The sequence below is a fragment of the Protopterus annectens genome, chromosome 12.part0 (genome assembly GCF_019279795.1).
Source record: "Protopterus annectens isolate FY-2018-M chromosome 12.part0, PAN1.0, whole genome shotgun sequence".
Classification (NCBI taxonomy): Eukaryota; Metazoa; Chordata; order Ceratodontiformes; family Protopteridae; genus Protopterus; species Protopterus annectens.
Window position 1 is genome coordinate 1,332,474,385 of NC_056746.1, and position 15,173 is coordinate 1,332,489,557.

General features: G+C 40.7%; 1 protein-coding gene across 4 annotated transcripts in view; it reads left to right on the plus strand.

The window, feature by feature from the left end:
* The window catches only part of MYT1 (myelin transcription factor 1), a 410,503-nt gene that overhangs the window by 261,495 nt on the left and 133,835 nt on the right, over nucleotides 1–15,173 (plus strand). For all 4 annotated transcript variants that reach the window (XM_044090391.1, XM_044090390.1, XM_044090389.1 and 1 more), the window contains exons 9-10: nucleotides 2,703–2,822; nucleotides 4,879–5,096. In XM_044090391.1, the coding sequence (XP_043946326.1) occupies nucleotides 2,703–2,822; nucleotides 4,879–5,096 (338 nt within the window). The remainder of the gene's footprint in view (nucleotides 1–2,702; nucleotides 2,823–4,878; nucleotides 5,097–15,173) is intronic.

Consider the following 15,173-nt stretch of genomic DNA (forward strand, 5'->3'; position numbering starts at 1 on the left):
AGAGAGAGACAGCAATGGGATATATGTGTGTACATGTGTGTATTGTGGATAACTTTAAAATATAAAGAAATCTATATAATTGTTGAAAGGGATGCACAATTCTAAGAAATTATCCTCATTTCCCTTTGCATAAATCAACACAAACTACTAAGCAGACTGATTTATGGCTGTTTTGAATGGGTGAAAGATGTCCCAAAGCAGGACTTGGTAATTCCACACAATTCTTATGGAAAGCTGATCAGAGCTCATCATATGTAAGAACTGTCCTTTGTTCTTTTTTTTTTTATTTTTTTATTTATTTATTGACATTTGGTAACCGGGAAAGTCCACTGGGCCAGAGACCCATTTTCAGTGGAGTCCCGGGAAGAAAAGGTCCAACTACAGTTACAATAATATATATATATATATATATATATATATATATATATATATATATATATATAAAACATTGTGTAAACAATATTAATAGAAATATATAACAAGAATCATAATTAAAGTAAAAAAGAGACATTACTGTAAAAGAGACAAAATATAAACATTAGTCAGCATGAATAAAAATCACATTAGCATTAATTCAAAACATTCATTTCCATTGGACTCTTATAGTCAAGAAGAAAAACATATTACAGAAAGCAGAAATGAGATATATATGAGCAAATACTGCAGTCAAAAAGAGAAAAGTAAAAAAAGTTAGGTGAGAATAATTTACTTAAGGTGGCTTAGGCGGGTGATTACAGGAACATATTTGATTACAGAGGTAATGAGACTTGAGTGCAATTTTAAATGCTTTTATTGAGTGTATTTGGGTAACAGAGGTGGGCAGATCATTCCAAAGTTTGGCAATTGTGAAGGAATAAAGGCTTTGTCCTGCAGCTTGTTAGGTTTTGATATGCTTATTAGATGTTTGTTTGAGGACTTAAGGTTTCTGTTTGGAATATATGTTTGTAGCATATTCTGTAGAGAAAGGCAGTAATTAGGGTTATATAATAATTTGTGAGTAAGAGTTAGTTGGGTATGCTGTACACAGTGTGAAAAATCTAGCCATTTTAATGATTTTATGACCTGGCAATGATTGGTCTGAGTAGGCATGTTGGCAGGAAATTTTGCTATTTTGTAGTAGTAGGACTGAATTTTATTCTTAAGAGATGCATGTAGGTTAGTGAAAATAGGGCTACTGTAGAGAAGGGAAGGGAGGAGAAGACTGTTGGCCAGTTTTAATTTAGTGGGCATGTCTAAATAAAGTTTATGTCTATACAGCTTACCAAGTTTAAAATGTATTTTTTTTATTATTATGGTGTGACTATGATTTTCAAAGGAGAGTTTGCATCAATTATGATGGCTAAAAGTTTTGATTTTTTTTTAAAGTTGATTTTTGTATTATTTTGTGAGAAAATATAAAGTCCTGTGTAAGAGGTTTGGAAGAATATATTAAGAGTTTTGATTTCTTTGGATTAAGTAGAAGCTGTGCATTATTTAGCCAGGATTCGATAGATGTAAATCCTTTTTGTGTTAAGTTTTGGAGATCTAGCAGGTTGTTAGCAGAAGTGATTATTGTGGAATCAGCATATTTAAAGAGAGGACTATGATGGGATGCTTCATGAAGATTGTTAATAAATATATTAAAAAGTATAGGTCCAAGAATGGACCCCTGTGGAACTCCAGTTTTATTTGTGAGATATTCTAGTTTAGAGTGTTGCCATTTGACAGACTGACCTGGTTTTCTGACTATCTTCTTGACAGGAATCAATGTATGTGTGGCAGAGTTTAAGGATTCAATTTGTAATAATAGTTTAGGGTAAGATATTGTATCAAAAGCCTTAGGTAGGTCTGGTAAGATAACTGAAGTTAGAAGTCCATCATCCAAGGCTTGGTAAAAGATAGTAAAGCTGTGGTTGTATTGTATGTTGGACGAAAACCATGTTGTGTGAGAGCAAGTAGGTTATTATTGGAGAGAGGTTTTAGCAACTGAGCATGTATACACTTTTCTAGAATTTTCGATCGAGGAGAGAGAGTATGCAAACAGGCCAGTAATTTGAGAGATCACTGGTGTTACCACCTTTGTGTATAGGAGTAATAATTGAGTTTTTCCAAATTTGTAGAACGTGATTCAGAGATAGATCGGTTGAGTATTCTGACAGGGTATTCTAGCATCAGTAGCAAGTTTTAGGTATTCTGCTGGAAGTCAGTCAGCAGAGAGGGACCATGGTTTAAGTTTAGTTAGGAGTTTATGCACTAGGGAGGTGGGCACTGATTGTAGATTAAAAGCTGGTGTGGATAGAGTATTGCTGAGTTTTCATTTGTTGAGAGGGGATATATGTTTGACTTGAGAAAGGAAAGGTCTGTGTTGCTTTCTGAACTATTTGAAGTAATATTAGTATATGTAGAGAAATCATTGACAAGTTTTTGAATTATTTCAGTAAAGTGATTGTTAAAGGCTTGGGCAATCTCTTGTGGGTCTTTATCAGGAGGTGGAGTAGGATTTTGCTGAAATCCAGGATTTAGGAGTGAGGAAACAGATTTCCAGAAATATTTGGGATTATTGTGTTGAGAACTTACTTGTGCAGAGAAATAGTTTTTTTATAAGAAATGACTAGCTTTTTGGCACTGTTACGAAGTTGTTTGTATTTTATTTCATTTTGTGGAGTTCTATTTTTACGCCATAGTTTTTGTTTTCTATGTTTCTTTGTTTTCTACATCCACAGCTTATCTGGCTGTCCAATAGCTGCTGCAGAGAAACTAGCCAAATCCCATGAGAAACAACTGCAACAGACGCCAAGTGGCGAGCCGACAAAGACTAGCCCAAATTCAGACAGAATACTCAGGTAATCTCTCTACTCTTCTTTCTAGTGTCAGGAGACATTGTGATTGCTTTCATTTATTTGCCTGTGTGTGTGTTTGTAGCCATCGAACACTAAATGTGAGGAGCAGCATTGCCTACATGGAGAGGGAGACCCAGTTAAATTATTTAAACCTCTAAACCAGCAAACTTGGAGTTTTAAAAGCATAAATAAGAAAAATAAAAATACAAGAATTCTAACTAGAAGTGATACAGGAAAAGGTATTAGTCTGGCATCAAGCAATGGACTATAAAACCCGTCTGTAATCAGTAGCCTGGATCTACCAAGAAGCTGGATGTTCAGACTGTCAGCTCAGCCATGCACCTACGTTCATAGAGTTAAAAACACTCCTTTTCGAGTATAGTATTATTAACACTGAACTGGAAAGTTTTGGTATAAGGACTGCTCTGAGGGTGTGCTCGAAATGTAATTATCCATGTATTCCAAAGCTGTGAAATACACCACGAGGGGTAGGGGTAACACAAGAAGAATTTGCAGAAGTACCCTGGTGTAATTAACAAAAGTATCATCCCAAGGCTGTGCATTCATTAGGGCCCTAGTGCAGTCATTTTTGGTTTTAGAGGACAATTTATACACTCAGTGCACTGTGACATCAGAGGTATACCGATCAACTGTCCAGATTTTGACAGAATGTCCATATTTTTGCCTCACATTTGTTCTCTGCTTCTCATAAAATTGTATTTTTCTGGCATATCACTAGCAAATCATTGAGGACTGAAGTCAGACAATAATGCCATGCATTTGATTTTCAGACTTCATATCCTTCAGAAAATGTATGCTAATGTAAAGCCAGTTATTCTATCAATTTTGTAAGTTTGTAAGAGCAATATTTTAAGTGTCTCTATTTTTGGGACTTTGCCCCCCAAATTATTTGCGGCTTTATCCAGATTTCTTGCTCTAATAGGTTGAGAGCTATGATCAGAGGGTCTGTCAGATAGTGTCCAACTCAGTTTACTGTAACATCAGAGGGTCTGTCCAACAGTGTCCCACTCAGTGTACTATGACATCAGAGGGTCTGTCCAAGTGTCACACTCAGTGTACTATGACATCAGAGGATGTGTCTGACAATGTCTCACTCAGTGTACTGTGACATCAGAGGGCCTGTCCAGGAGTGCCCCACTCAGTCTACTGTGACATCAGAGGGTGAGTCCAAAACTGGCCCCCTCAGTGTACTGTTGCTTCAGAGGGTCTGTCCAACAGTGTCCCACTCAGTGTACTATGACATCAGAGAATGTGTCTGACAGTGCCTTGCTTAGTGTACTGTGACATCAGAGGGTCTGTCCAGGAGTGCCCCACTCAGTGTACTGTGATATCAGAGGGTGAGTCCAAAAGTGGCCCCCTCAGTGTACTGTGATATCAGAGAGTGAGTCCAAAAGTGGCCCCCTCAGTGTACTGTTGCATCAGTGATGCTTATCCTGTATCACGCATCTTCTCATCAGAGGCTGAAAGTGATGGTACTAGTCACAGGGACCCCATGAGTCTGACCCCCCCCCCAATACTGATCATTAAAAATGTTTCTCATGACACCTTTGTGCCTCCCCCAGCTAATAGATTTCAAAAAATATTAAAACTCAGTTGTCCCACTGTATGTGGAGGGGTGACAAAGGGAAGACATTGGAATTATATCTGCAGTTTAGAGGGTACAGTTGGATTTTGGGGGTCACCAAATTCTAAAAACTCTTATTTCAACTCATACTAGACTAATACCTCTCATGATAGATAGAAAATGTAGTGACAAAAGTCTTGGCAACATCTAATGAACATTAGAAACAATTTCAGCATTAATGAAAGACTATCTATAAATTATTACCAGATACTGCATAAAACAGAGAAGGGCAGAGGAAGTTGGTCTTGGAGATTATAAAGATGATCAAAATCTAACAAACTGCTTTAATTCTGAGGCTCGTATTTCTACACAAATGTTTTCTATCAAAAAGAATTAGCATTAATGGGTGTGTTTATACACTGCTGCCTCACATCCGTGTAAACTATCTTCTTTTCTCTTTCTTGTGACCCGCAGGCCCATGTGTTTTGTGAAGCAGCTTGAGATCCCACAGTATGGAAATTACCGCCCTAATATGCTGCCTGCAGTCACCCCGCGAGCTAACTTAGCCAAGGAACTGGAGAAGTACTCTAAGGTCACATTTGATTATGCAAGTTTTGATGCTCAGGTTTTTGGAAAAAGAGTGCTTGCTCCAAAGGTTCCACCCAATGAAACATCACCGAAAGCCTTCAAATGTAAGTACATGTTCCTACATCGCTCCTTTCTTCCTTTCTTTTTGCTTATCTGTTACTTATATGACTTCACTAAGAATGAAAAAAAGAAGTTATGTACTTACCATAATGTTCCATCTGTGTTGTCCATTCTCATTTATCTATGACATATGGGTTCAGGTCCAATATCGCAGCCGACTCAGTTGTTACTACAACTCGAGCAGGCCAAAAACTCTTGAGCTTCACCTCTACCCACAATCCATCTCTCCCAGTAACCCAGATCGAGTTTGCAGACTTGATATAAAATTCATAGATAAGGAAACTTTAACGAAAAACCATATCTGCCATGCCTTAATGATTACAATAAGTTATATGTACATAATCCATTCCACTAAAGGGTCTTCAAAGGCTAGGGGATGGAGGGAGTGGCATCAAGGATAAATGAAAGCAGACAACACAGATGGAACATTATGGTAAGTATATAACTCTGAAGTTGTCAATTTACATTTTGTCCTTGACATATGGAGTAGAGTCCCCAGCTACCTTAGACCTTGGGAGGAGTCACGGAAGGACATTCCTGAGCACCACTGAACCAAAGGATGCTCTTCCCCTAGAGACCAAATCCAATTTGTAATGAGTAATAAAAGTATGGGGAGAAGCCCAAGTTGTTGCTGCACATGTATCATCCATTGAAGCCCTTGATTGTAAAGTTGCTGAAGTGGCTACAGATCTTGTAGGATGCGCTTTCACAGGCCTAGGCAAATCAATTTCCTTCTTGTTATAGATGAAGGATATACAATCCTTGAGCCACCTGGCTAAGGTCATCGTACTGACTGGTTTACCAGACCTTGCACTTGAAAAGGAGATAAATAATTGGTCAGATTTTCTTATTCACCTTTGTTCATAAAATTGGTAAAGAATACTGATAAATCAATAGTCTGATTGATATTAGACTCTGACACTACCTTTGGTAGAAAATTGGGATTTGTCCTTAAGGAAACTGTCTTTGTAAAAAATCAGATAAGGTGGTCTACATGATAAGGCTGGAATTTCTGAAATCCTTCTGGCAGAGGTTACTGCCACCAAAAATAAAGTTTTCCATGAGAAATATTTTAGCTCACAGTCTGCAGATGGTTCGAAGGGGAAATGTACAATGGTTTGTTAACACTAGGTTTAGATCCCAAGATGGAGTAGAATCCTTAAAAGAAGGTTTCAACAAAAGTATCCCTTTTAAAAAGGACTTACGAAGTTTGTGAGAAGCCAAGAAATGTACTTCCAAACCATCATGGAAATTTGAAATTGCTGCTAGTTGAATTCTAATGGTAGATGGGGAAGCTCCTACATTGAAAAGACAAGCTAAGAAATCTAAAATATTATCAATGGATATAGAAAAGGGGTTGATATCCCTTTCACAAGCCCAAATAGAAAATCTCTTCCATTTACTGGTATAGAGTTTACAGGTGGAAGGAAATATGAGAAGCCAGGAGAATTTGATGTGCCGGGGAAGAAAGGTTACGATGCCTAGCAAGTAATGGAACTGAAGGAACTGTGCTGTCATCTTGAGGATCGGAATGTTCGGATGAATTAATCCCTCTGGATGGGACAGAAGGTCTGGAGCTGGGTCCAGTGTCCAAGATTGTTGAATCAGATAAGGCCAAAGAAAGGGGAACCATATCTGTCTTGGCCAATAAGGTGCAATGAGGATTACTTTGCTCTTCAGTCTGAGTGCCTTCTGTAAGAATTTTGGAATTAGAGGTAGCGGGGGGAAGGCATATAGGAGTCTGGGTGGCCAAGTCTGGAGAAGAGAATCTCTTGGTGACTTCCCCAGAAAGGGGATCAGGGCAAAATAATTGCTGCACTTGTTTTGGGGAGAGGCAAACAGGTCGCACCAAGGCTGGCCCCATTAATGGAAAATCCTGTCACTTTTAAATTGAGAGACCACTCGTGAGGCAGGAGAATGCATTTGCTCAGCTTGTCTGCTGTCACATTGTAACTCCCCAGAATGTGTGTTGCTATCAGAAAGTGGTTGGAAGAGATCACCCACTGCCACACTCCGAGTGGTTCTCAACAAAGGGGGTACGATTTGATTCTTCCCTGTTTGTTGATGTACCAAACTACTGGCATATTGTCTGTTTGGACTGCAATTGTTCCCATAGGAAGAGGAGTTCAAAAGTTTTCAGTGCTAAAAGCACCACTCTTAGCTCCACAACACTGTTATGCAGGTTGGACTCTAAGGGGACCAAGTGTCTTGGACAGTCTTGCCCAGAAAATGCCCCACCCATCTGGGAAGCGTCTGTGGTCACTATGGCTTTGGGTTCTGGAAGGATGAAGGGGCGACCCACGAGAACTTCTCTGGAATGTATCCACCAAGCTAGATATTTTCTGCAATGATTGGTGATCCAAATCTGGTCTGACATGGGCTTAAATAGCATAAACCATTGAGATGCCAGCAGACGCTGTAGAATTCTCATGTTATATCTTGCTAGGGGAACGAGAGTTATTGCCACTGCCATGGAACCTAGAAGCTGTAAAATTAGACGAACGGGTACTTTCTTCCTCTGGATTATTTTCTGAACCTGTGTTCTGATTTTCTGAAGTCTCAGGAGAGGAAGGGATGCTACTGTCATTGTCGTATTTAGTACTGACCCTATAAACTCTAAATTCTGAGTTGGAGTCAGTTGACATTTTTCATAATTTATAGTTATTCCTATGTATGCACAGGTCTGGAGAACATAATCCCTTGCTTCTATCAATTGATGCCTGGTTGGAGCAGCAGTGAGCCATTTGTCCAGGTATGGAAACACCCAGAATCCTTGCAGTCTCAAGTCAGCTGCTACTACTGCCCTGCCATACATTTGATGAACACCCTGGGATCTGTGGTGAGACCAAAGGACAGTGCCCTGAATTGGTAATGAATGGCTCCCAGCCAGAAGCAGAGGAACTTTCTGGAGCTCTTGTCCATTTTTATGTGGTAATATGCATCCTGAAGATCTATCAAGCACATCCAGTCATCCTTTTCCAAAAACTGAAGAATAGGCTGTACCATGACCATCCAGAATTTTGTTTGCTGAACTGATTTGCTCAATACATTGAGATCCAAAATTGGTCTCCAGTCCCCTGTGTTTTTTGGCAGTAAAAAACATCTTGAGTAAGTTCCAGATCCTCTGGTATGGTGGGACTTCTCAGATGACTCTTTTCTCTAGCAGTTTTTGAATTTCTAGAACTGCTGGCTCCCTCTGATTGGGTGGAACATCAGGGATTTTTCTGCATATGGGGGAATGAAAAGAAAAGAGTATGGTTTAACCTCTGGAAATAATCCTCTGTACCCAAGAATCTATTGTTATATTTAGCCAGGCATTTAGGATAAGTGTCCCCCGACTGCCTCCAGAGGAAGATAATCGGGCTTCCTTTCAGGAACGCTGAAAGGGCTTACCCACAAAGGAGTCCCTGAAGCCGTGGTTCTGTGGACCACCTCTGCCACATGGATGGCATCTTCCATTGTGTTCCTCCCTCTGCCCCTGGGGGAACTGACTCCATGTGTCTCCTGGAAAGGTCCTTGGGACTTTTTGAACCACATCTTTCCACTGCTCCTCTGATTCCTGGAAAAGGATCTTTGGAGAGTGGAAAAACCTACACCCAGAGCAGAAAGGGTCTTATCATCCTTCTCACAGCTGGATACTGTCTCTCTAACTTTTGGGCCAAACAGAGATGATCTGTCAAAGGGTGCATTGATGAATGAGACTTAAATGGCTCCGCAAAATCACATAGATGCATCCAGATGTGTCTCCTTATGGCTACCCTGAACATGCCACTAAGGTGGTCCCTTCAGCTGCATGAGCAATGAGCCTCATGGATGAGTTTGACAGACTCTAAGGTAGCCAACTGCGAAAAAACTTTTTCTTGGACTCTCCCAGTAACAGCTCCTGCCTGGGTATCCAACAGCTCCTTAATCAGATCCCTTTGAAGTTTGGTAAAATGTGCCAGGAAATTCAAAAACCTTAAAGCGCAGGTCAATGAAGTGTAAACCCACTTCCCAAATCTCACCCAAGACTCTCTGTTGGGTGGATGGACAGAGGAACTCTCCTTAGCTAGTTCCTTTTTGGTGACGGCAGCTACAACCATGTCATCTACTGCTAATCCTTTGGTCCAGAATTATTTATACTCAGGGGTAGATAAAATTTTGTCCAGTCGCCTGTGGATGAATCCAGTGCCTTCCACACCTGCTGAGAGATCAACTGAATGAACTCATCAGTGGGCAAAGTCACTCAAGAGGTACATGGGCAAGTACCAAAAGCCTGCAGGTACAATGATTCCTCCAAAGAAGGATTTTGGGGCTTCCAATCACCCTTCTGTTTCAAAATTTCTAGGATCCAAAGGAGGCATCATCAGGGGGTGACCCTGTGGACTCCTCCCATTCACCAAAATCAATGTCTTCCATGACCATTTCCTGTGGGGAATCTAAGTGTTTTCTCTTGAAGCACTTCTTCTGATGAACCTCCTCAGGGGGATAGTCTGGTGAGGTATCAGAAGTTGACAGAATCTGTATCTGAGGTTCCTGAGGATTCAGCACTCACTGCCCCACTGAAGATACAAGTCTAATAACTGAACATGAAGAAGGTATTTACTCGGAGGAGAAAGGGACCGACTGAGTGACTGCAACAGACAAGGCCCTCTCCATTGCCTCAAAGGCTGGCCAACCTGAAGAGAGAAGGGAGCCTTGAACCGAGACAGAGAGAGAGAGAGACTGCTTTCGGAACCGCAGTCACTCCCTGCTCCAACAAGACAGCCCCTGAAACAGAAGCCAGAACTGAACTGAGCCATGCCAAGGCTCCAAGTTGCAGGGACAACTCCAAAAAAGCTGAAGTCGATCCCAGCACCTCAGAGCCAACAGGGCAGATATGGCTCAGACAGGTCTCCGGATCTGAAAGAACAGAAGAACTCAGAGCAGTAACTGGTTCTGAAGGAAGAGAGATCTCCAGAACCTATACAGTCGGTGCCGGACAACTCGGAGCTGGAAATTTTAATACCTTGGAGGAGGTCAGAGGAGGAGTAGTTAAAGGGGAAGGTTTGGTTCCTAAACCTGTAGGTATTGGAGCTGAAGGGAGTCCTATAAATCCTTTCACCCACAGAATTTTATTCACCAGTCTCTCCACATAGACTTCTGTAAGACTTTAGGTGAAACAAATGAACATTATAGAGGGTAATTTAGTCTTTTTCAGAAAAACTTCAGGTAGTTCACCCACAAAAGGATCGCTTGATGGGGAGTAAGTTGTCCTCAGCAAAACTTCTTTCTGCACCATATCAATACTCTGTGTCGATGTAGTCAGTTTTGAGGAAAAAGCAGAAAGCAATACTTCTTGAGTCGAAGCCTGAGTTTGCTGAATACCGAAGACTTTAGCATCAAAGCTTTAGAATCAGCAGCAGTGGTTGGTGCTGATGATTTTTCCGGTACCAAAGCCTTAGAACCATTGTCCATGAGATACAAAGAACTTTTAGGAACCAAGGACCTAGGTCTTTTAAGTGCCAGTACTGAAGGAGATGATGGTACTGACAGACTTCTGTTTTTAGCGAGGAGATGATGGTACCAACAGACTTCTGTTTTTAGCGAGGAGATGATGGTACCGACAGACTTCTCTTTTTAGCGAGGAGATGATGGTACCGACAGACTTCTCTTTTTAGCGAGGAGATGATGGTACCAACAGACTTCTCTTTTTAGCAAGGAGATGATGGTACCAACAGACTTCTCTTTTTAGTGAGGAGATGATGGTATCGACAGACTTCTCTTTTTAGCGAGGAGATGATGGTACCGACAGACTTCTCTTTTTAGGGAGGAGATGATGGTACCAACAGACTTCTCTTTTTAGCGAGGAGATGATGGTAGCAACAGACTTCTCTTTTTAGTGAGGAGATGATGGTACTGACAGACTTCTGTTTTTAGCGAGGAGATGAATGTACCGACAGACTTCTCCTTTTAGCGAGGAAATGATGGTACCGACAAACTTCTCTTTTTAGCGAGGAGATGATGGTACCAACAGACTTCTCTTTTTAGCCTTCTCCAAGGAGGATGAGGAAGAAGGAGAAGAAACATCAGCTTTGCTTTTGTCATGAGCAAATACGGCTTCTTAAAAGGCAGAAGGAAGCAAACCTTTTAGGATTAATTGTCGTGAGCAGATACAGCCTCTCAAAAGGCAGAAGGAAGCAAACCTTTTAGGATTAATTGTCGTGAGCAGATACAGCCTCTCAAAAGGCAGAAGGAAGCAAACCTTTTAGGATTAATTGTCATGAGCAGATATGGCCTCTCAAAAGGCAGAAGGAAGCAAACCTTTTAGGATTAATTTATTTTTCCTTTCAACAAGGGCCCTATGACTAAAGCCATGACAAATACTGCAATCTTCTTGTAAATGAACAAGACCCAAACAATATACGCACAACAGGTTGGAATCTGAGAGTGGAATCTTATGGCCTCACTTCTGGTATTTCTTGAAGCCAGAGGGACCCTTAGATTTTTCAGCCATAACAAAAAAAGCTGCTAAAAAGCACACACCAGACTTACACCAAATAGGAGAGGAGAGAACACATACACAAACAAGGATACTTGATAGGAAAGTTTTTTTTTTTTAAAACAAAGGAAAGAAAAGTAAGAGTGAAAGGGGGCTATCAACAGCGATAGTACAAAAAGGGGGCTATCAACAGCGATAGTACAAAAAGGGGGTTATCAACAGCGATAGTACAAAAAGGGGGCTATCAACAGCGATAGTACAAAAAGGGGGCTATCAACAGCGATAGTACAAAAAGGGCTATCAACAGCGATAGTACAAAAAGGGGGCTATCAACAGCGATAGTACAAAAAGGGGGCTATCAACAGCGATAGTACAAAAAGGGGGCTATCAACAGCGATAGTACAAAAAGGGGGCTATCAACAGCGATAGTACAAAAAGGGGGCTATCAACAGAGATAGTACAAAAAGGGGGCTATCAACAGCAATAGTACAAAAAGGGGGTTATCAACAGCGATAGTACAAAAAGGGGGTTATCAACAGCGATAGTACAAAAAGGGGGCTATCAACAGCGATAGTACAAAAAGGGGCTATCAACAGCGATAGTACAAAAAGGGGGCTATCAACAGCGATAGTACAAGGTACACAGAAGTGTATGGAAAGGAGGCATCAATAATAATAGCACAAGGTACAGAGAAGACTGCAGAAAAGGGAGAGATACAAAAACTTGAAGGATAGAAATATAGCAATATAAGAATATTTAGAGAAAGATACAGGAACTACAAGACGATATCAGCAGAAAGAGAGAAAAAATCTGAAGAAAAAATATCAGAAAAATTTACTTAGCTTGAGAGTTATGGCAAATGTCTGTCTAGAAAAGCAGCAAACAAAATCTGAGGTAACTAGGAGAGAAAAATTTTGGGTAGAGGTGAAGCTTGAGAGTTTTTGGCTTGTGCAAACTGTAGTAATGGTCGTGTCAGTTCCAATATGAGACCTGAACCCATATGTCAAGGATAAAACAAAAATTTACAACATCAGATCAATGTTTAACAATATAGCAGGTTTATTGACAACATCAGAAAAAATGTTTAACAATATGGCAGGTTCAAAGTATGCAGTTAAAAGGCAGGTTTATAACTTGGAATCATCATTCTGGAATTAGTATGAAGAAACAACAGAGGAGATCTTAGCAATATTGGAGTAGAGGAATGTACAGGATATCTCTTGCCCTTCTTCCTGTATTAGTTACACTTCTTGTACAAGTTCTGTGAGTGGCCTCTGCCCAAAGGAATGAATGAATGAACTTACATGGATTAAATGAATATTTGAAAGCATGAGGACAGCCAGTACCACCACCCAGTGAGACAGAGAGACAGACAGACAGACCCTCACCAACTGTGTATGGGACAACAGACAGACAGACAGCTAGAACCACACCACAACAGACAGACAGATAGAACCACACCAACTGTGTATGGGACAAAGAATGGGCAGCCCACCACTGTTTATGCACATAAAGAGTCATGACTTTGGCAGTGTAATGTACATAAAGGGTCATGACCTCAACAGTGTAAGATCTGAACCTAAGACAAAGCAGTGTTTGCTTTATGCAGAAACTGTGCTATTGCAGAACTCAGTTAAGAAGTATTTATCTTCACAGGACCTGTACTGTGCATTTCTTATGCTGTTAGGTGGTCCTTAAATAGCCAGTGAGCATCTTACAGAAAAATGCAGAAGCAGAGCTTGTTGCAAAATGCATAAGCACACAATTATAATGCACATACCTGAACAGTGTAAACACACAATTATAATGCACATACCTGAACAGTGTAAACACACAATTATAATGCACATACCTGAACAGCGTAAACACACAATTATAATGCACATACCTGAACAGTGTAAACACACAATTATAATGCACATACCTGAACAGTGTAAACACACAATTATAATGCACATACCTGAACAGTGTAAACACACAATTATAATGCACATACCTGAACAGTGTAAACACACAATTATAATGCACATACCTGAACAGTGTAAACACACAATTATAATGCACATACCTGAACAGTGTAAACACACAATTATAATGCACATACCTGAACAGTGTAAACACACAATTATAATGCACATACCTGAACAGTGTAAACACACAATTATAATGCACATACCTGAACAGTGTAAACACACAATTATAATGCACATACCTGAACAGTGTAAACACACAATTATAATGCACATACCTGAACAGTGTAAACACACAATTATAATGCACATACCTGAACAGTGTAAACACACAATTATAATGCACATACCTGAACAGTGTAAACACACAATTATAATGCACATACCTGAACAGTGTAAACACACAATTATAATGCACATACCTGAACAGTGTAAACACACAATTATAATGCACATACCTGAACAGTGTAAACACACAATTATAATGCACATACCTGAACAGTGTAAACACACAATTATAATGCACATACCTGAACAGTGTAAACATCATGTGATGCACAAGGAAATAAAAATGGTACAATCTGGACTGGATCCGTTATAAGGAGACTGACGTAAAGTGCAAGTCCAAAGAATACCAGGCACAGAATGGCACACAGACACATGTGTTTGTCTTTTGTTTGGACATCATCAGCAAGTCATTTTTCCTATCCCAACCCATCAACAACATGTTTGTTGAGCTTGAAGATAATTCACATGCAAGGTTATGAGAACTGTTGTGCCTGGAATAATATTTTCTACCTGCCGAGAAGGAGGACTGGGTATTCTTGGACTAGACCCAGGGACATCACACAGTAAAATCACAGTGAGGGGAGCCACTTCAAAATGTAGGAATTTTCTGGATCAAGCATGAAACACTTGAAACCAAAGATGGTTGAAAAACAGCATTGTTACCTTTGTTAAAGTTGGATATTTTACTGGCTGCACTGGGTAAAACAGCCAAAATGCCCATTTCATTAAAACTGCTTTTAAGTTCCTGGCATGGAACACAGAAGGAAAAAACTATCTCGTGGGTCACCATATACAGGTGAAGGCACTAACTGCAATGAAGGCACTAACTGCACCCTAGCATGAGAGCAGATGGTGGCACCCTGGAGCAGATGGTGGCACCCTACCATGGAGCAGACAATGGCACCCTGAAGCAGACGACAGCACCCTACCATGGAGGAGATGATGGCACCCTACTGTGCAGCAGACGATGGCATCCCACCATGGAGCAGACAATGGCACCCTGGAGCAGATGGTGGCACCCTACCATGGAGCAGACAATGACACCCTGGAGCAGACGACAGCACCCTACCATGGAGCAGACAATGGCACCCTGGAGCAGACGATGGCACCCTACCATGGAGGAGATGATGGCACCCTACTGTGCAGCAGACGATGGCATCCCACCATGAAGCAGACGATGGCACCCTACCATGGAGCAGATGATGGCACCCTACTGTGGAGCAGACGATGGCACCCTACTGTGGAGCAGACAATGCCATTGTTGCTGTCAGGAAAATGGCTATAATTTCATTTGTAAAACAAAATACCATAGGAGTAATGAAGCCCACTAGGAAGAGTTGTAA